The sequence below is a fragment of the Osmerus mordax genome, chromosome 17 (genome assembly GCF_038355195.1).
Source record: "Osmerus mordax isolate fOsmMor3 chromosome 17, fOsmMor3.pri, whole genome shotgun sequence".
In the NCBI taxonomy this organism is placed as follows: Eukaryota; Metazoa; Chordata; class Actinopteri; order Osmeriformes; family Osmeridae; genus Osmerus; species Osmerus mordax.
In genome coordinates, this window is record NC_090066.1 from 1,487,595 (window position 1) to 1,509,508 (window position 21,914).

Sequence of the window (21,914 nt, forward strand, 5' to 3'; positions counted from 1 at the left end):
CCCCTCTGGACCACAGCTCCTCTGCCCCTCTGGACCACAGCTCCTCTGCCCCTCTGGACCACAGCTCCTCTGCCCCTCTGGACCACAGCTCCTCTGCCCCTCTGGACCACAGCTCCTCTGCCCCTCTGGACCACAGCTCCTCTCCCCCTCTGGACCACAGCTCCTCTCCCCCTCTGGACCACAGCTCCTCTGCCCCTCTGGACCACAGCTCCTCTCCCCCTCTGGACCACAGCTCCTCTGCCCCTCTGGACCACAGCTCCTCTCCCCCTCTGGACCACAGCTCCTCTCCCCCTCTGGACCACAGCTCCTCTGCCCCTCTGGACCACAGCTCCTCTCCCCCTCTGGACCACAGCTCCTCTCCCCCACTGGACCACAGCTCCTCTGGGCTTCTGTGGGAGGCTGGTGAGGGTGATTCTACGCATCCACAGCCAGAGGTCTGATCTTTAGAAATGTTAGAAATCTTTCTTGGTCATCATGTGACACACACACACACAAACGTGAGCCATCCTGGCCTCCTGTCACATTTACATTTTGCAGACGCTCTTATCCAGAGCGACTTACAGTAAGAAAAGGGACATTCCCCCGAGGCAAGTAGGGTGAAGTGCCTTGCCCAAGGACACAACATTATTTGGCACGGCCAGGAATCTAACCAGCAACCTTCTGATTACTAGCCCGATTCCCTAACCGCTCAGCCACCTGACTCTCTGTTAGGGACTTCTGGTCTGCATCTTTGCCCCAAAGTGTTACATCATCCTGCTGAGTCACACACACACACACACACACACACACACACACACACACACACACACACACACACACACACACACACACACACACACACACACACACACACACACACACACACACACACACACACACACACACACACACACACACACACACACACACACACACACACACACACACACACACACACACACACACACAGGTGGACTGGGAAGGCTGGATGGGGTTAAATGAGTGGAGGATCAGACTCTGTCACATCCTGACGATTGACATTTACTATGGCCGATGTCTAATGGAGTCAATCAACCATGGTTACATGTAGAAGGTCAATCCCACGGTGCATTCTTGATGTGTGATAAAAATAGGAACAGTGTCAGGTGTGGAATGGAGTAGGACAGGGCGTTATTGACAGAGCTCTATCTAATGGCTACAACATTAAAATACATTTTAGACAGACAAAACTTCAATATAGTCATATTTATTCAGCCCATACAAAATTAAGACAAATGTATTTTCACATCAATGAATATATTTCATATTTAAGAGATCAGTCAGTAGCACGTGCTATTCCAGGATGTTAGACAAACTAATTCTTAAAAGTATGAATTTCCATCATCCGTTTACTCATAACCCTGTTCATTAATAAGGCATCTGCATTCGGGTAAGAGTTCATCAAAAACAACACTTCTAGGAGGTCATCACTGCGGCATGTACAGTAGTATGCATACACACAAAACAATTGCATCTTGATAGTAATGAATATTCATGTAAGAGATGTTATCAAGCAAGAGGAAATTCCGTATGTAGTTAATGAGGGTGGTACCATCAAAATTACAGTGACTCCCTAGTCTCTTATGAGGAATACTCATTCATGAATTAACTAATAACATCTATAAGGTCCATTTGCTTCTTGAGGTCAGGTAAAAAAGGATCACTTTGTATTTCGATTTGGAGTTTACACCAGCGTCATGTTAGGAACCTCACACAGGTGTGACACCCCCGATGACCACTAGATGGCGGGTTTGTTTCAGACAGTGGACGGGACTACAGATGGAAGATGAATTCAATACGCAAAAAATCTAACCTATTTAAAATAACACCCATACGTTCAGTATTTGCCTCATGATCTACATTGTTGTGAATGTTTCATCTAACAGGACATATTTGGAGGGTTTTGTTGTAGAACACCCCAACAATTCTGGAATGTTCAAAGGTTCTGGAGAATGAATGTGGCTGGAAAGATGCAAATATTATTTAGTCATCCAAGGTAACTACAAGGCCGTTGATGGTCTTACTGCGTACATACATCTCTAACTGACAGTTACAAGATAGTCAAGATGCAAAATTGGTCAGTTAAAATGTAAAAAATAAAATGTCAGTGCTTTATTAATAATCCAGTAAAGTTACATTTTCACTAGCTATACTCTGGTCAAATATATCTTCTGTTATATATTTTCATCAAAGAACATTGTTCCCTATTTAAAGTTTGACTAGTTAATACAATTTCCAGCAATATAGATCAAACATTGTATTACGAAAAAGCTCCCTTTGTGGATTTGACATTACAATGAAATACAATCAAACAGACATACTTCTATTCAGTATAACCTGTCGAGGCACTCACTGGTTTCCACACGGTACTGTAAAGACCCACCCACCATTCACAAGCAGCAGTCCTTACACACTATAGTCCAGTCCACTACTGCACATTACCATGAGCCAGGTTTATGCTCTGTTAAAAAGACACCTTCGATTCAAAGCAGTACGGTTTCCAGTTCAGAGAAAAGCATGCGTCTCCACATTGCTTGGATATCACTCAGCCAGGAAGACAATGGGAGTCAATGTATATTCAGTAGCAGAGAATTCTATAATGATAAAGCTCAACTCCACAACGTGGTCGTGTTTGGATTTACTTTATGGTAGGGTCACGGGGGGTGTTTGGTCAGCCTAGGCCAATAAGGTCACAGGGTCAAAGTTCACGACTACTGGGAGTACAGCAGGCAAGGTGCTCCGTCAGACTGTGGGTTCAGTAAGGGTCCATCTTGATCCTTCTATGCAGGCAGCAGGTAAACACCATCCCACAGATCTATGACACACACACACACACACAGGGTTGTAAGTGTAGGAGAAAGGTCAATCTCCATCACAGCAGAGGAAGCCTGATTGCTGAGAAGCGGGAGGAGTTGGTGGGAAGGAGGGGTAGCAGTGTTTGGTTACTATGGGAGACTCGTTGACATGCGGTCGCCGTAGCAGCAGTGATGGGTTGTGTATGTGTGTGTGTGTGTATGACTTAACTGCATGCTTGCTTGTGAGCATGCGCCCGTTTGGCTGCGTGTGTGTGACAGTGAGCGTGCAGGGGTACAGAAAGAGGCCAACGCTGAATGCTACCACTCCCTCTGTGGCCGTTGGAAAGATAATCTCCTCACAAATACTCGTTTAGCCATTTTCTCTCTGAGGAAGTTCCAACAACCTCAAAAGGCTAATCCAGTAATCCATAAATGAGATCATATGATTAGGCCGCAGGAAAGATTAGGATGAAATACTGGATTATGCTGCAGTGGTACAAGGGAATGAAAAGGGCATAATAGGATTTGTTTGTTACATTTGAGGAGGGAAGGCTTCACACGAATGACACGTTTGAAAGCGACGATAGCCCAGTGTCAGAGTTTGTGTACTCAACCAAGTTTGCCAACAGCCACACCTCTTCAACCTGAAACTGGACTTCACTCCTCAGGCTTCATAACTGAGGTAAACTAGTGTACTCAAGTAGCCTCATGACTTACATTTACATTTAGTCATTTAGCAGACGCTCTTATCCAGAGCGACTTACAGTAAGTACAGGGACAGTCACCCCAAGGCAAGAAAACGATTTTCCCCAAAAACGAAACATTCAAGGAGAGTGTTGCTCAATAATTCAGAGAACAATGATTACTGGCGAACAGGTTGTCAAGAGAGGGAGAATCGTGTCCATTAATCAAAGTGCTAACAAAGACTGAATCTTAAACTTTTTGGGTGACTCAGCTCGCTTAAAGAAAGTTTTCTATCATTTAAATTCCAATCAATACTTTGTGGGCTTTGAGAAGTTAAACTGGGTCAAGCAGGAATGAGCCTGGGGAGGGAGGAGGAAAACGGGTTGTTTGGATAAGAGGCCGACATAACATCTCTACTTCATACATTTTCAGACCAGGCTCATTACTTAAATTATAATCTGTATTTGGTGGCATGATCAATATTATTTATTGTCTTTGCGTGCCTTTTTTAAATTTCCTGGCTAACACGCACAACAAATGTAAGCAAGACTACAACGCTACCACTGAGCAAGGCAGAAGGCAACAAGAAACAAAAAACTCTGACCAATGAGAGAACCCCTATTGGCACTGAGTGACCAATGAGAGAACCCCTACTGGCACTGAGAGTGACCCTGTGTCTCTCTGTCCTATGTGCTGTGTGATGTCACAACTGTGTGATGTCACAGCTGTGTGATGTCACAACTTCCTCTGCTACGACTGAATCCAGTTTGCTCTACTCATTATTTCTCTGACTTTCTCATCGAAGACAAAATGAATACTGTTATCAAAGCCTATTCAGCCAGACAGTCATACAGCATCGAGTATGGACACAAGCAAGTTACTGCAAAGCTCACTGCAGCGATGGGTGGTCCTGTGTGTGAGACAGGCACAGTGGTTACCACAGAGAGAATAGAATAGACTTTGTCATTGTGCATTAGATACTCAAAGAAATGTGCTCACAGAGAACACAGGAATTGGAAAACACACATGCCAACACACGCTGAACACCACAACGCCAAGCACAGTTGCAGGGGGTCTGAGCATGCACAGACAAAGAACTGCAGTTCCCACAATGCACTCCAACCTTGTCCTGTCCCGGTTGAGCAGGGACCAAACAGAGGCTAGCCAATCACACGGCTGAGAAGTCTTCCTCTTCTTTATAGAGCAGATAGATAAAGCAGCCCGTCAACACTGCCCCAGCCAGCTGCAGGGGTGTAGTACCACACACACACACACACACACACACACACACACACACACACACACACACACACACACACACACACAGGACAGTTAGTGTGACACACAGGAGGGAGAAAAACTGAAGGACAACGAAGAAACACAGAATTTTTTTTTTGAAATTAAATTGATTCAACAGTTAGGACGAGAGGAATACAAGACGGACAGACATTAATAACTGACAGGAAGTGACATACATTAAAGTGAAACAATACGAAGTGAAACCCCAAGACAGGAAGCCTCTAGAGCATCCAAGCTGATCTAAATAGGCCATCAGTCAAGACAACCTTAACACGCATGGTAACTAAATCGGTTCAGAGTCAAATAAGCTCTCTTAACAGACCTCATTGTGTATACAGTTGTTTTGTGTGTGTTTAATGCATGCAGAGGAACGTTAGGTCACAAACAAATGATTTCCAAGGGAGGGGTTTCCTGCTAATGAAATGTTTTAGTCCGACATCCCCATGTCAACAGTTACCAGGGTGACACGATCAAATGACTGACTTGCAAGTGGAATTTCATTAGTTGGTGGAACCAGCTGGCCCCTGGGAATACTGGTGGACCACAAAGGTCGGAACTAACATTACAATGATTGTTTCAGTGGGTGCTACATTGTATGCAACCCCACAAAATCCCCAGTGTGGAGTTTTCAAAGGAAGTGTGGAAGGCTTTCTTCCTGTCACCAGGTGTGGCTGTAACTCGCATGTCTTTAGGAAGGCCGTGATATTTCTGATCCTCCACAAACCATCCATGTACAGCAACAAGGCTCCTGTCAGAGAGCAACATTCACCCAGCTGAGCTCCGTCAGAGAGCTGAGCTCCGTCAGAGAGCTGAGCTCCGTCAGAGAGCTGAGCTCCGTCAGAGAGCTGAGCTCCGTCAGAGAGCTGAGCTCCGTCAGAGAGCTGAGCTCCGTCAGAGAGCTGAGCTCCGTCAGAGAGCTGAGCTCCGTCAGAGAGCTGAGCTCCGTCAGAGAGATGAGCTCCGTCAGAGAGATGAGCTCCGTCAGAGAGATGAGCTCCGTCAGAGAGATGAGCTCAGGGGGCCGTGGGGATCGATACGGCTCAGGACGTTTACGTGAACCCCGCTTCACGGAGCAGGTCGATGCTAGCTGGAGAGGAGCCGTCCATTTCCTGGATTATTACAAACCTTTTGAGGAGGGAGAGAGAGAGAGAGAGAGGGAAGGAAAGATGAGAGGTAGAGACAGAAAGAGAGAGAGGGGCGGATCCTTGCTGGATGGGAAGGAGACAGGGACAGGGGGAGATCAAGAGAGAGGGAAGGACAGATAAGAGACAGAGACAGAGAGAGACAGAGACAAAGAGAGAGACAGAGACAGACAGAGACAGAGAGAAAGAGAGAGACAGAGAGAAAGAGGGAGACAGAGAGGAAGAGAGAAAAAGAGAGAGACAGAAAGAGAGGGACGGAGCATTGCTGGATGGGAGGGAGAAAGTAAACATTTCCAGACATCTTCAATGGGGCCCAGGAATTACAGCTTAAGAGCTTTGGACTGAAGGTAAATCTAATAACAGACCTGAGTGGAATCAGATAACAGCCCAGAGACAGGAATGGACAGACAGAAACGGGAGTGCATTCGTGGCGTTCTGCTCTGACCCGTGTCAGGACTGAATGGGTGAAATGGCAAGATGGCCTGTCTCGCTGTGCTTTCAATCGCTCTCTCTTCGTCTCCCGCAGGCTTCATTCAGCCCGCCGTATTAAAGACAGACCAGCTGACATTGTTCACAAACAAGAAACCACCTGGTGAGCCCGTGGCTGTCCAGGTGTGGAGAGGAGGGCCTACCTGCAGACAGGCTATGCCTGTCCAGGTGTGTGGATGTGGAGAGGAGGGCCTGTCTGCAGACAGGCTATGCCTGTCCAGGTGTGTGGATGTGGAGAGGAGGGCCTGTCTGCAGACAGGCTATGCCTGTCCAGGTGTGTGGATGTGGAGAGGAGGGCCTGTCTGCAGACAGGCTATGCCTGTCCAGGTGTGTGGATGTGGAGAGGAGGGCCTACCTGCAGACAGGCTACGCCTGTCCAGGTGTGTGGATGTGGAGAGGAGGGCCTACCTGCAGACAGGCTACGCCTGTCCAGGTGTGTGGATGTGGAGAGGAGGGCCTACCTGCAGACAGGCTATGCCTGTCCAGGTGTGTGGATGTGGAGAGGAGGGCCTACCTGCAGACAGGCTACGCCTGTCCAGGTGTGTGGATGTGGAGAGGAGGGCCTACCTGCAGACAGGCTACGCCTGTCCAGGTGTGTGAATGTGGAGAGGAGGGCCTACCTGCAGACAGGCTATGCCTGTCCAGGTGTGTGGATGTGGAGAGGAGGGCCTACCTGCAGACAGGCTACGCCGATCCCCACGGCTCCGATGATCAGCAGGTGATCCGCCAGGAACTGCTCCAGCTTGGTTATACAGCCCCCCTGTAGGACAAAGGTTAGAGGTCAGGAGTCTACTTCCACAAAACACACACACACACACACACAATCCCTATTTTGAAGCCATCAGATATAAACCATATCCAAATTATTGCAGGTCAGCTTGACATGCAGTGTGTGTGTGTGTGTGTGTGTGTCTGAAAGGCGAGACGCGACACTGCGGCAAATCAGCTTCAACATAATAAAGGGCTTTCAGCGCTTGAGGGGAGAAAAGCGTGTTTTCCATTAGGTTCAGGCTCTCAGGGGGCAGTTTCTAATGCCAAGGTATGGAGAGAAGGAGAGAGGGAGGGAGAGAGAGAGGGAGAGAGGGAGGGAGAGAGAGAGAAACTCAGTAACCTCCTAGTTTCCTTTGTGTTGAAGTGCATTCCTCCAGTTGATTTCTACTTGGCTTTTGCTACTCATGTGAGAGTCTAGTCCAGGTGAAGAACAGAGCCTCTTTTCAGAAACTTCTCTAGTTTAGCGTGGGGCTTTTCCCCACAGCAGAAGGTAGTGACACATTAACCTGTAGATGTTCCACTTCACTCAACAACAGGAACAAAAACCTTTCAGACGTTTCAGAGAGGTGAGGCAGAACTTGGAGCGTGGGGGCGTGAGAGGAGACGACGACTTCTGACGAGTAAATATTTGAGCGCCGTCCCCGGATCGTGGGCTGGAAGAGTTTTATCGAGTAGAGGCTCACTTTTGTTTCTAAAGGGGCCGAGGAGTGGGTGAAGAGACGTTCGTCTGAAAGAGACGTTCGTCTGAAAGAGACACAACGTCTTCCACAGCTCTGGGTGTCAGAGATAAAAAGCAGCGACACCTCAAAACCTTTTATTCATTTCCCCGGAGAGCTTACACTATTGGAGCCAAGTATCAAGTCAGTCTGACAAACCGAACGGCATGTCTCACTTCTCATCCTACGTACGCAACTATCTTGTTTGAGTTTCACAAAACACAAAGGAAAGGGAGAGGTTTACTCTGCGGTACGTACTCAGATGAAACACGATACATTAAAGATTACATTAAAGACTGCTCGTGGCTGAAATAATATCAAACGTCTCTGGTCTGTGATATATTTCATTAAGACACTTCCTCTGCTGTGCAAACGGCGGATGGCTCTAAAAGCAACGCTACACTGTGTGATACGATGGGTTCGGATGAGTTATGATCCATTAGCAATGACCAGAAAGGTCTTAAACATTAATATCCTGTTCCATGCCTCTCTCTGCAGACACTGCAGCCCAAGGGTAGAGAACATCAATACAGTATCCTTTTATCATTATAAAGGACACTTGTTGATCTCTCCAAGCATCTATCCTTGCACCCATTCATCACACCTCCACCTTGTAGATATCAGATGTTTGTTTCCCATCCATCGTACACACCTCCACCTTGTAGATGTTGGATGGGTGGTCTCTCCTTCCACAGAGAGGAGTGATGGTCTTACAGCAGCTGTCAGGAACCAGCCTGCCTTCCTTCTCCTGTGATGTCACGTACACGCTGTGCAGCCAATCATAAGAGTTGTTGCTGCCACAGCACTTGAACTACAGGACAGACAAAAATCTGAATCACTTGTTGGAACGACAGTCTTTCCTGTAAAAATATAATGTTGGTGGTTCGCATAGAAGGACAGTGATGTGTGCTACAGTGTAGAGATGGTTATGAGGGTCTATGTGAAGGCATTTAAGTTTAATGATTAAACCATTGTGACTTCTGAGGGATTGTGGGAAATGTAGTCCTTACGTCCTGCTGTAGCCTGTCCACGGCCAGAGTGATGGAGTCCTTCCCAGGCTGGGCGTAGTTCTCCGTCATGGTTTGGTTCAGATTCAGCTTCAGCTCCTCGCTGAGCTGGGAGGGAGAGAGGGGTGACGTGAGAGGGTGTGTGTGTGTGTGTGGTGTGTGTGTCCGTATGTGTCTGTAAAGAACGAGAATAGATTATATGAATGCGGGGGTGATCGTGTCACCGAAGGCCTGTGTGCGTGTGTAAGTGTTCTTATCTTTAAATGGATATAATCCACAATTCCACTCTATATCCATCAAGATGAATGAGGACGGTAGACAGAGGACATTGCTACGCTTTTCTCTCTTTTGACTGGGAGTAGAGTGACAGGCAGATGTATCTGAGATCAAAGGGACTGATCTCAGGATCACTGGGGGGGTGAAGTGGTGATGGGAGGGGTGCGTGTGTGTGGGGGGGGGGGGGGGTGTATGAGGGGGTGCATCAGGAGATGAGTCGCCCAGATACACCAACTAGACACAGGTAGTCACAGGTGTCAACCACAAAGGCTTCTCAGAGGAGAGGAGATTTCACAGGGTGGAGTCAGGTGGCTGAGCGGTTAGGGAATCAGGCTAGTAATCTGAAGGTTGCCAGTTCGACTCCCGGCCGTGCCAAATGACGTTGTGTCCTTGGGCAAGGCACTTCACCCTACGTGCCTCGGGGGGAATGTCTGCTCTGGATAAGAGCGTCTGCTAAATGACTAAAATGACTAAATGTGTGGAGGGGAGGTATGGAACTATGTAGGACAGGGAAGTGAAGGAAAGGGTGAGTGACCGTGTGGATCCAGGACAGGACCAGGGTTCAGAGGGTTACCCCTAGGGACCAGGTATGCCTGAGGGGAGGGGGGAGGAAATACATGCAACGAATAGGAGAACATACAGGAAGTAGGTTAAGGTCGTTAAGGGGACAGGATGAGCAGATGACTGGAGAAGAGGATGGAATAGAAGACTGTGGGGGGAAACAGAAGAGATGTGGAGGGAGGAGGAGAGAGGGAGGGAGAGAGGGAGGAGAGAGAGAGGGAGGGAGGAGAGAGAGAGGGAGGGAGGGAGGAGAGAGAGAGAGAGAGAGGGAGGGAGGAGAGAGAGAGGGAGGGAGGGAGGAGAGAGAGAGAGGGAGGGGAGGAGAGAGAGGGAGGAGAGAGAGAGGGAGGAGAGAGAGGGAGGAGAGAGGGAGGGAGGGAGGAGAGAGAGAGGGAGGGAGGAGAGAGGGAGGGGAGGAATACAGCTGTGACTCACCCGCTGGTAGTAAACATAGGCCAGGACTCCAGCCACCAACTCAATCAGGAAGATCAGCAGCAGGCAGGAGAAGTACTGCAGAGAGAGATGCAGAGAGACAGGGAGAGAGGCAGGGAGAGAGAGGCAGGGAGAAAGGCAGAGAGAGAGAGGCAGGAAGAGAGAGGCAGAGAGAGAGGCAGGGGAAGAAAAGGAGGCAGGGAGGGGGGAGGAGACAGAAGAGAACTGGTAAATAACCGTAGTATCAACATACAGAACACAGGAAACAGATCAACAGAACCTTTCCAACTGTCACCCTTCAGAACATCACGACCACGCATCATCGCCCGTATCGAAAAATGACCATTTTATTGTGACATCCTCTCACATTGTTTCGCCTCCATTACTGGGAGACAGAAAAGGAAAAGCGAGACAGCCTAAGAGTCGACCTGACAGACGCAAGACGCGTTTCTCAGAGGAGGATGAGTTCAAACGGAGAGAAGGGAGAGAATGATGTAGAGATGAACAGATGGAGAGAGAAAGGACGGAGAAAGAGAGGGCTTGATTGTCGATGGCCCTTTTAAGGTGTCAACTGTCAAACGCATCAGGAGTTTGACACAGAACTCATCTCCGTTTCCCTGGGAACAGAGTGACAGGGAGGCAGGAGGTGAAAGGTCATTCAGACTCATATGTTCTGTCTTCACAGCAGCAGCTCAACACTAACAGCAATATTCATGAGTTCATAACGGCTTTGATATTGAGATGATTAAAGATTACTCCACATTCAGGGGTCATTGTGTCAAACCAGTCCAGTCTCATACAGCAAACAAACTCACGATTACATCAATGTAATTAGATCTGTTAGGTAACATAGAACATAAATGTAATTCTTTATTAAATGGCATCCTTTATGATAGATGTCTTGGTGTGGTGGAACACAGGTCGATCAGTGAGCATGACACGGCAAACAATTAGTATTCTAGAAGTGACAGACTCAAAATAACCCAGTCATCTCTGAGGAAGGGCCTTAGCTGCCTCATTAGTTAATTAGTGCCCCATCAACATCCACTATCAAAGCAAAAGGAAAAAAGACACTGAAGCCATTTTTTTCTCTCCTAAGAGTGTTTTGCTTTAAAAAACGTATGAAAAGGGCAGGAGGATATTATGAAAACGGCAGAGATAACAAGCTCTGCCCGCCCACACAGCAGAAACACTGACAGACTAGCGCTTGGCAAGCTCGTCAAATCAAGACCTACAACCTTACACACACACACGGAATACAAACATTCTGCGCGCACACACACTTCAAAACACACACTAAACACACACACAGAGTGGCTAATTAGTGAGAGACAGGACAGAAAGCGTTTGACAGCGGCGCTACACAGGGACATTACAGAGGGACATTACAGAGGGACATTACAGGGGACATTACAGAGGGACATTACAGAGGGACATTACAGAGGGACATTACAGAGGGACATTACAGAGGGACATTACAGAGGGACATTACAGAGGGACATTACAGAGGGACATTACAGGGGACATTACAGAGGGACATTACAGGGGACATTACAGAGGGACATTACAGGGGACAGCTGCTTGCTGGCAGCCCCCTCACATGTGGCCAGGCTGCGCTGGTGGAAAACAAATGATGCTGAAGACTGCTGTCACATAACAGCAGGGGGAGCAGTCATTAGACATCAAACGCTACACCAGTTACTGCATCTTCATACATCCCGTTTGCAGGGCTCAAACGCCCACCATCTCAAACTATTCACACCCTTTGGTTCGGTGTCCATAAGTCCTTGCTGTACTGGTCTGTTGAAGCCCCAACTCTACATGTAAATACACAGTAGAGTAACCACAAACACACTTTCTCTCCATACCCTTATCAACACCAACAGTATATCCGATCAACTCCCTGATGCCTCATTTTAACAGAACACATTTTGTCCTGAATTTAGTCCAACCACATCCTCTACCCTCCCTTCCCTCTCAACCTCATCCAACCTTTTTTTCCTCATGCCCCCCTTACCCCATCCCTCCCTCCCCCACCCCTCTCTCCCTCACCTCAATTTATCACCAAGATGGCCGCTCTATAAATAGTCGTACCGTTGCTCCCCTCCTGCCTGCGCTCTCCTCTGTCTCTTTCAAAGAACGAGGACAGTAAGGGCCTCGTCAGCCCATTTGTCAGGTACATTTACATTTAGTCATTTAGCAGACGCTCTTATCCAGAGCGACTTACAGTAAGTACAGGGACATACCCCCCCCGAGGCAAGTAGGGTGAAGTGCCTTGCCCAAGGACACAACGTCATTTGGCACAGCCAGGAATCGAACTGGCAACCTTCAGATTACTAGCCTGATTCCCTAACCGCTCAGCCACCTGACTCCACCCTGTGAAATCTCCTCTCCTCTGAGAAGCCTTTGTGGTTGACACCTGTGACTACCTGTGTCTAGTTGGTGTATCTGGGCGACTCAGCGGTTAGGGAAGCGGGCAGTCAGCCAGAGGCACTGTACACTCCCTCCCCAGAGGCTGAGGAAGCTTTGCAAGCTTTGCAAGGGGTCGACATGCACCCATGAGAACGGCTTCAATGAGGTTATGAGTCAGGGGGTGTGGAGTGAGAGTAATGAAGGGAGGAGAGAGAGGTAAGGGTTTAAATTAGACACGTGGCTTGTGGATGAAGGTGTGCAAGTGTGGTTGAGGTGGAACAAACTAAGTCGTTCTGTTATTTTAAGACTGTATACGCTTCCAGGTTCTCGTCCTTGTTTAAATCTGTTGAAAGCAAAGCCAGGACTGCAGATGTTCCATTTTCTTTTCTCACACAAACACACCTAACCCCAAAAACGTAAGACCCAGGGGCCTTCTAAAACCAGGGAGCTAGAGTAGTCCCTCTGCCCAGGAAGGGCTCTCTCACCGTGGCCAGGCAGCTCCTCTGCTCCCTGATGACAGCACAGCAGCCCAGGAAGCCTGTGACCATGACCAGTCCCCCGGCCAGGATGAGGATGTAGGCCGACACAGCGAAGGTGCTGGAGACCAACAGACTCAGGTAGTCACTCTTCTCTATCAGGGTCCAGATGCCCACGCCCAGCACTGCCACACCACCCACCTGTAGAGGAGGGAGGGAGGGAGAGATGTGTGGTTTGGAGGGTGGAGGAGATGAGAGGGCAAACAAGACAACACCAAGGACAGGGAGTGAGAAGGTGGAGATTGACAGAAAGAAAGAGAAAAAGAGAGAGGGTCGGGGAGAGGGAAAAGAGAGAATAAAAAAGGGAAGGTCAAACAAATAAAAGGGAGACATAAAAGAGAATTCAATGCCATGAGAAAGAGAGAGAGGGGGGGGGAGAGAGGGGGGGAGGGAGAGAGGGGCAGAGACAAAGAGAGGGGGAGAGAGAGAGGGGGAGAGAGAGAGGTAGAGAGGGGGGGAGACTCAGAGAGACATATGACACAACGAGAGCCGGGGATCAAAGCGTTGTCTAGACCGCGATGATTAATCTCCGCAACCAATCCCGGACACAGCCCTGGAGGTTGTATTGTCCTGGTGTGTTCTTACGCTGTTTTTCCCATCACTGTCAGGGGCGGACGTGAAGGAAATGCCTGAGAGAGTTTCTGCCAGTTAACGTCCCATCCCTTTCCTTCCCCGGCAACAACACCACAACAACAGAGTTCCAGCCGGCTGGCCTTGGTCACACTGGCAGGAGACGGGCACCAGCTGAACAGCCCCATTATATTTCATCCTTAAATAAAGCGGGGATTCTGTTTGGGTCGATCTGTGCTTCAATCAAGCCAGGAAAAACGATTTAAACTTTAATAATTATAAGGGCATTTAATCTGTATGGGGAGGGGGTAAGGGTTTTTCCGGGGATTCTAAAACAACATCAAAGCGCCAGAGGATGAAGGGCGCAGCAAAGGGTCAAAAATCCTTCATAGTGAGATAAACGCAGCAATCTTCTGGCTAACGTCTTTCCCAACTATTTCTGTATTCCTGTCTTCCACCCACTGTTCACTCTTCAAGCTCTCCAGAGCCTCTCTCAGTCCAGCCTCTGGGCCCAGTTGACTGAAGAGTTTTCTGGCCTGAGGGCTCAGTATCCACAGTATTTCAAACTAACTGTAAAATTAAATATTGAACCAACAAGACTGCGTGAGAGGAGGTTTTATACAGAGTACCTCGCTGCCACAAAGGCAGGACCTAAATAATACATTTACTCTGAGCCAAGTCAATTTTTTACAATCTCTCTGCCTCACTAAATCTCCTCCTTCCTTTCCCTCTCTCGCTCTCTCTGTTCTGTTTGGGATGAATCTTATGCTGATAGGAGAGAATCGACCGCAATGACAGACAGTAATTATTAGGATGGATGTTCAACTCACTACACGATCCACTCAAGTCCACTCCTGACTAACACTAACCTCACCCTGTGCCTGCCACAGATATCAAAGGGCACCTGCGCTTCAGGCACGCTGTGTCACACCCCTGTCTGGTACTCACCCAAAACAGGAAGTTGAAGACAAACAGGAGGTACTTGAAGCAGACTGTCATCCAGTCCTCCTGGTCATCTTTGTACAAGGCAGACATCTCCCTGGTCAAAACTCTGGGAAAACAGGAAACAGAACCAAAATGGACAACGGTTGGATGGTTTTAAAACTGTTTACAGAACATAACAAAATAGAATCCTGTTAGCAGCTAACAACGCATTCAGGCGAGTCGCTTGAGGGCTTAGAATAGTTCTTCCAGAAGTTAACTGACATTTGTGAATGACTAATCAAAATACAGACATTGTTTCGAAAGCGAGGAACTGTTTCAACAAACCTCAACAAGGGTGTGGATGGTCGTAAAGGTTTGTTTAGAGAGAGGATAATGACAAGGCCCAGACAGACAGAGACAGGCACAAACAGAGGAACTCTCAGTTGAAAACGATGGTCCCTCTTTCACACCCTGACAAGCAGCTGTGTCGCTGTGTCAGCCCAGCAAGGATGATTCACCTCACACTTACTGCACACTTTGTGCAAAGGTGTCAAATGTCAAAGCAATAGCTTACTGCCGGCACCAAAAATTATTATTTTTGTTGCAAGACATCAGGCTACACGACACACACACACACACACGTTTCACCATCTCCTGACTGACAGACACACTGAAGGGCTTAGATTGACACATCCGACTTGACAACAGCGTTCCAGCTGAGCTTCGAGTTGATTTTTAAATAAGGCCAAGTATCTCACTCTCTCAGCTTTCTGTAACTGGACAGTACAACCAATCAGTCTAAGCCCCTGTCTACAGGAGGCAGTCAGTCCTGCGGATTAGCTGCCTAAACATGTAAGATGATTAGGTATTCTTCTTACTATGCACATCCACGAGTCCATTATAGATTGCGGTGGGCTATCTATAAATACTGTTCATAAATCAGTAATCAACTGCACACTTGTGCCACTGTAAACAAAATCCTAGGTGATGCAGGGCACTTCCTGTGCCGCATGCCCACACCAGATCAATCAGCCAATCACTAGGCAGGCCGAGATGCCAGTGGATGCCTAAAGAAGCTTCTGTTTGTTTGTGTTGAAGCGAAGAGCAACAATGACCGTCCCATGAGACCTTCTAAGCAGCTGGTAATTATAGATTAGCAATGTCCATCCTAACCAACAGACTATAAACACTACCCACCATGACACAACACATGCTTGCTGTTAAATAGAGACAGGACTTCCACCATATAAAAGTAAAATAAAATATTTTTTTAAAGGTATTCGAGATGTCAAAGTGAAGTATAATGTTGGGTCACTGTAGCATGTGTGGGTGGGCTGATCTCGGGGTAGTTTCAGGACGAGAGGATCTGTAACCTTCCTGTTTTCTCTTGGAACCGCAGCCTGAGCCAGCAAGAGAAGAATACCACCATGGCTGTCAAAACAAGCCGCAAATCTATTCCCATTTCCAAGTCTCAAGACTCGAAAGTTCCACGTACTGTATTGTTTTCTCTTTCGGTGTTTAGAGTCCATAATTTTTGGTTATGTCAAAACAGTCTAATCCATATAATTATTTCTTAAATATAACTACTATGAAACAATGTTGGGGAAAACATCAGAATGCAGCTCTGGTCGCTTGCATATTGGGAATGAACAACACATTGTAGGCATAATAAACCTGTTCTGCTGAAACCATGTAATGTTTTTGTAATCTGACTTGTATAAGGACACTTCTGGTCGTGATGCAGTTCGACTATTCCGACCGCATGCGCTGCTGGGTCGGCTAAATTGATTTCTTACAAACAAAAAACGTAGCCTACACCGAAATGGGAGATGGAAATGAGCAGCTTTGGGGATGTCGACAGCGTCAAATCTCTCCCTCCGGTGCAGCAGGCAGGAATATCGTGTACAGGCTCTTTCTCGCGGACTTTCACACGGTCGAACTAAAGGGCTTTGACCGTAGAAGAATCGCTATAGAACCCCACTGTGCACTTCAGAATAATTCGACATATTTAATGATTATTCACTTCCAACACATTCTAGATTCACTCGAAGGCCGACCAACAGAAAAACAAACACCTGCGTTGGTGTTATAAACTCATTGGACAAAAGCCTGTAGGCTATAAAGTTAACGAACTCGTGTTGCTAACAGAAATGTATAGTTCAAAAAGTGAACATAACGTTTTTACTTACCAGCTCACCGTTTGCAAATAAACGGATAAATAGTCCAGTTACGGTAGTACCACCGGCTGATTCAATCAAGCTTGTTGCTCCTTGTCTCTAGTCTAGGATGGAGGGTCACTGAGGGGTGAAAAGGAAATGAAACTGCGCGAGGCTTCCCGCCCCCATTGATTTCACTGCAGCGTTTAGGTTATTATCAGTGTGTAGCTAACAGGGTGTTCACAACTTATCTCATAATGCAAGTTACAAGTTAATATTAGTATAAAAACCTGAAATTATGGCTGTATTTAAATAAGACACATTGTAAATTAGTAACATTTTGAAAAATAAATAAACCTCATTAGGCCTATGGCAGGATTTGGGATCTGACTGGAAACAGATTTTGAATTCTGGGAAATTTAAAATATTATGTAGGCCTATTCTGTTGACAACGTATATTCTCACCAAGTGGTCAATGACAATGCAGGCGGTTGTATCATTAAATTGCTCTTTATTATGCAAAGTAATTTGTTGACTGAGTGGCAAACGTTTGACTCCCCACAGTCAAAGGCTAATTTGACAGTTAACCAGAAATGGGGAACAGTATTTATTTGACCTGTCCGTTTTGACAATAGTTTTTAAACAGTCAATTATTGACAGACTGCTGAGCAAGTGAAATGTAGGTGGGCTACACAATGCATGTATAATACGCAGAGAACGCAATCGGGAGAGTGGGAGGCTGTACAGAATGGAATCTTGTTTGGGTTCATAGGTCACTTCAGCATTCCCGCAACTAATTTAGAACCACTCAAGTCGTTTTAGCTCTTGGCGTGGCTTTTACTCTATCTGAAAATAAATGTATAAAATGGTTTTTTTGTACGAAAAAGCAGTATAATCCTAAACAAGCGCCTTATGGTAACCATAAATGGCTTTCTAAGAAAGGCATGGTTTGCACGGCTTGCAAAACTAGACACAATTGCAATTGCAATCCCTTTAATCTTTCACGGGCTGCTATGAATAGCTGACTGACTACCAACTAGAAAATGCTGTGTCATTTCCTCCGTTTGTGTTCATATTCATATATGTTCATATATATTATTGTCGCTTGCTTTCCTACAGGTAGCCTCTTGCACTTTTTGAGGTTCATGTTGTCTAATTGTAACTTGTTTAACTACATGCTCTTATGTTTCTTCCCATTGGCACTTATTTGCTTTTCACAATGTTCATGTTTTGGCCGCCCGCAATGTTTTGAGGCTATCTCGTTGTTTATGATCATTGACCTATGCACTTTTGTAAAGCTCTCTCTTGGAAGTGGCTTTGGATAAAAGCGTCTGCTAAATGAATAAATGTAAATGTATATTCGCCTTTCAGTTGCAAAAACTAAACAAAGACGGTACTACGTTGGCTCAGTGTGTGCCTCCAAACCCATCTCTGTAACCCAATAAGGCCACAGGAACCATTAGGTACTGATGGACTGCTGCAGGATTGGCTCTGTGGAGTGGTCACCTGGTACAGGAACAATCAGTTACCTCAAACCACATTACTGAGAGAGTTAGTGTCCATCATGTCTGTTTTTCACCAGAGGCTAAAAGGAAGGCTGCCCTTGGATGTGATTCTAGATTCCTATATCTTAGAACTGCAGGCAACACCTGTAGCCTAACATATATTGGATAATCTTTCTGAATGTCAGTAAACATGGGAGTTCTGCAGCTGTAGTTTAGTCTGAACCAATCCAGGTTGTTTTCCAAGATCAATCATCACAGTTCTGAATTCAGACGCAATTTGTTTTCCTTCATCTCGAACGCTCTTTGCAAATAGACCCGTGTAGAACGAACGAACAGATGAACAAAGCTGAACTGAGGGAGAAATAAACAACGGTGTGTAAAATTCCCCATCAGAAGCGAAGCTCATCTCTATTCCTCACCCGCAGTCAGCGCCTGGCTACCCTGTCCCGTTGAAACATCATTAGTTTATGACTCTCGTTTGCAGCCCGCTAATGTCTGCCTTCGCTCTCGGCGGTGGTCGCAGGGCTCAGCCCACATGTTCGAAGACAGGCCACTGCAGATCTGTGTAATGGAGAGAGGGTATGTTGACGAATGTGTATCTGCTTCAAATGAATCTTGGGAAATAACAGAATAAAAAGTACTGTTTGGGGAGGAGGATTGGAACATCACTTTGTATGAATGCAACATAAAAGCAATGACTTTCTCCAATATACTGGTGTCGTGCAAAGGCACTTATCGTATCCCTGCCAGGATTTGCATCCCCTGGCCGCGGGAGCACGCGTGCACTCAGAGATGCGGAGTTCAACTGCTGCACGTCACCTCTAAAATGGAACAAATAGAGACGTGGAAGACTCGACAGGGTTTTACATATTAACAAGGGATCATTTATCTACATAAATACGTTTATTTGTCTGTTACCCAAACCCAAGCTCCAAACCCAAGCTCTTCTCCTGTCTGGCCCCCCAATGGTGGAATCAACTCCCCACCTCCATCAGAGACACTGACTGTCTCCCCACCTTCAAGAAAAGGCTAAAGACGCACTTGTTCCAGGAGTAAAACGAGTAAATTTCAATTTCTGAAATGGCTGCCCAGTTCAAGAAGTCATTTCACGTGAAAGACACAGGTTCTGAACAACGTCCGGTCAAGCCGGGTGAAGTTCCTTGTGATGTCTGCACTGGGACGAAGCTGAAGGCACTGAAGTCCTGCCTGGTGTGTCTGATCTCCTACTGTGAGACTCACCTGGAGCCTCATCACAGACTGGCAGCTTTGAAGAAACACAAACTGATCAACCCTGTGGAGAACTTGGACGAGCGGATGTGTACGAAGCATGACAAAGTGTTGGAGATGTTCTGTAAAAGTGATCAGACTTGTATTTGTATTCTGTGTTTGACCACTGATCACATGACCCACAAAACTGTCCCTGTCGACGAGGAGTATGGAGAGAAAATGGCCCAACTTGGAAGGATGATGGCCCGAGTGCAGCAGATGGTGGATGAGCGATCAAGAAAGGTTAAAGAGATCAAACACTCAGTGGATCTCAGTAAGAAACAAACTGAGAAAGTGATATCGGACAGCGCTGATGTCTTCACTAGTCTGGTACGATCCATTGAGAAAAACCAGGCTGATCTCACAGCGCTGATTGAGAAAAAGCAGAAAGCACACGAGATGCGAGCTGAAAGGCTCATCCAGGATCTGCAACAGGAAATCGCTGAGCTGAATGAGAGAAGTATTGATCTGGAGCAGCTCTCACACACTGAGGACCACCTCCACCTGCTCCAGAGCTTCCCATCCCTGAGTAGCCCTCCACACACCAAGGACTGGTCTGAGATCAGAGTCCACAGTGATCTGTGTGTGGGGACCCTTAGAAGAGCTTTGTCTGAACTGAAAGAGAGACTGAGTAAAGAGATAGATACAGAAACTAAAAGGTTGTGTGAAGTCGAGTTGAAAACTATGCAGAAGTGCTCAGTGGACTTGACTTTTGACCCTGAAACAGTCAGTGCTTCAATTGTCTTATCTGAGAATTGTAAGCAAGCCAGAACGGCAACAACAAAACAGGTTTGTCCTGACAACCCAAAAAGGTTTGATTATTGTCTCGGTGTATTAGCAAACCAGGGCTTTACATCAGGGAGATCTTACTATGAGGTCCAGGTTAAGAACAAAACAGACTGGATCATAGGAGTGGCAAAGGAATCAGTCAATAGGAAGGATGCAGTTAAACTGAGACCTGATCTTGGATGCTGGACCATACGACTACAGGAAAAAAGGTTTTGTGCTTTCACAAAACCCCCTGTCTCACTTCCTGTTGAGAAGCCAGAGAGGGTGGGGGTGTTTGTTGATTATGAAGAGGGTCAGGTGACCTTTTATGACGTTGAGGCTGCATGTCACATCTACTCTTTCATGAACTGTAGATTCACTGAAAGAATCTATCCATACTTCTCCCCTCATCTGAATAGAAAGGGTGAAAACGCTGCTCCTCTGATCATCTCTCCTGTTATCACACACAGTTAGTTTTAGCCATATACATTATTTTATGTCTTTATAGCTTCATAGCATGACAATCCTCTGCTTTAGCAACAGTATGATGTAACGGTATGATACCATATTGTTTCAGATGTTTTCACAGCAAAAATGTTATTTCGGCCCAAACCAAAAGATTAGGGAGATACAAGTGTGGACGAGGAGAAATCATTCCTCTTTTGTATTATGGGATACTATAAAAAAAAATATAGATATCAATGTTGTAAATAATTGCTGTCTGATGTGAACATTTAAAAGATTTGTGTTTGACAATAAATGATTGGTAACCTATGCCCTACATTTGTTGGTTCTTACAAGGAAAATAAAATGCATGTTTCAGACATGTTCCTTTACTTTAATTGATAGAATGCATTTATTCAGTAGGGGAGAGAGAGAAAGCTTGCTCAGATTTAGAACATTCTTGGATCTATTCTTGAATTTGGGAATCTTTGCAGGAATGTGGATGCATGGTGAAGTTAAATGGGACAAATTGTGAACAATTAAATGCTGTTTGCTTTTGGTTATGATTGTGGTTTAAATAGGTAGTGGCATTATAATCTATCAACATTTTCATCGATTTCTTTATTTTTAATTCTTTATTTTTTTACTTTTCTTAGAGGATTTACGCTCAGCTACATATCATTCTACCCGAAACGATTAGTAGGTGTCCCTTTCAGCCGGCGTCCCTTTCAGCCGGCGTTCAGTTCGACAATAAGATCTTGTCATTATACTATAAGCACGAATGGAGCTTTGATAGAAGGACAGACACCGGCGTAGGCTTCAAGGATTCGCCTCCGTGGGGAATCCTGCGAAAGCGTCAAGCAGAGAATCTTATTGGTTGGCCATTGCTCGAGAGCATATTCCGTCTTCTCTGGGAAAATCTGGTGGGAAGGTGAAAGAAGGCATCTGGCGCGTGGGAAGTCTAGATTTATAACGTTTTCATCACGACTGGTCTCGGTTAAAATTCTGTACTTGTTCAATGCCAGTGAAGGCGAAAACCTTCAAGTGAGAGAAGTGGGAGCCAAGTTGAACTTTTTAGGCATCCCCCAAAACATTCCGGCGACCCGGAGTCGAGGTTATTGCAACCAGCAGAAGAATGTTAGA

At 46.3% G+C, this 21,914-nt stretch overlaps 2 protein-coding genes across 3 annotated transcripts; one reads left to right on the top strand and one right to left on the bottom strand.

The window, feature by feature from the left end:
* Nucleotides 1-1,215: 1,215 nt before the first annotated feature.
* On the bottom strand, nucleotides 1,216-16,910 carry tspan11 (tetraspanin 11). 2 transcript variants are annotated; one of them, XM_067254350.1, is made up of 9 exons: nucleotides 16,822-16,910; nucleotides 14,657-14,759; nucleotides 13,088-13,279; nucleotides 10,194-10,268; nucleotides 8,925-9,029; nucleotides 8,567-8,725; nucleotides 7,101-7,187; nucleotides 4,621-4,740; nucleotides 1,216-2,833 (listed from the first exon to the last, which is right to left on the bottom strand). In XM_067254350.1, the coding sequence occupies exons 2-8, from the start codon at nucleotides 14,741-14,743 to the stop codon at nucleotides 4,666-4,668; spliced, it is 780 nt and encodes a 259-aa protein (XP_067110451.1). In that variant the 5' UTR covers nucleotides 14,744-14,759; nucleotides 16,822-16,910; the 3' UTR covers nucleotides 1,216-2,833; nucleotides 4,621-4,665. The 2 variants fall into 2 exon arrangements, with proteins under 2 accessions (XP_067110451.1, XP_067110453.1); XM_067254352.1 differs by lacking the exon at nucleotides 4,621-4,740.
* Nucleotides 16,911-19,373: 2,463 nt separating this feature from the next.
* On the top strand, nucleotides 19,374-21,819 carry LOC136960442 (tripartite motif-containing protein 29-like). The gene is made up of 2 exons (XM_067254940.1): nucleotides 19,374-20,133; nucleotides 21,797-21,819. Exons 1-2 carry the CDS (start codon nucleotides 19,374-19,376, stop codon nucleotides 21,817-21,819), a joined length of 783 nt encoding a protein of 260 aa, XP_067111041.1.
* Nucleotides 21,820-21,914: the final 95 nt, after the last annotated feature.

Bases quoted from the DNA above. Each gene is read 5' to 3' on its own strand.
- LOC136960442 (XM_067254940.1), top strand. From the start codon at position 19,374: ATGGCTGCCCAGTTCAAGAAGTCATTTCACGTGAAAGACACAGGTTCT. The intron at 20,134-21,796 runs GTGATCTGTGTG...GTTCAATGCCAG, and splicing joins GTCTGAGATCAGAGTCCACA to TGAAGGCGAAAACCTTCAAG.
- tspan11 (XM_067254350.1), bottom strand. From the start codon at position 14,743: ATGTCTGCCTTGTACAAAGATGACCAGGAGGACTGGATGACAGTCTGC. The intron at 10,269-13,087 runs GTGAGAGAGCCC...CTCTCTCTGCAG, and splicing joins AGAGGAGCTGCCTGGCCACG to TACTTCTCCTGCCTGCTGCT. The intron at 8,726-8,924 runs GTAAGGACTACA...TCTGTCCTGTAG, and splicing joins TGGACAGGCTACAGCAGGAC to TTCAAGTGCTGTGGCAGCAA.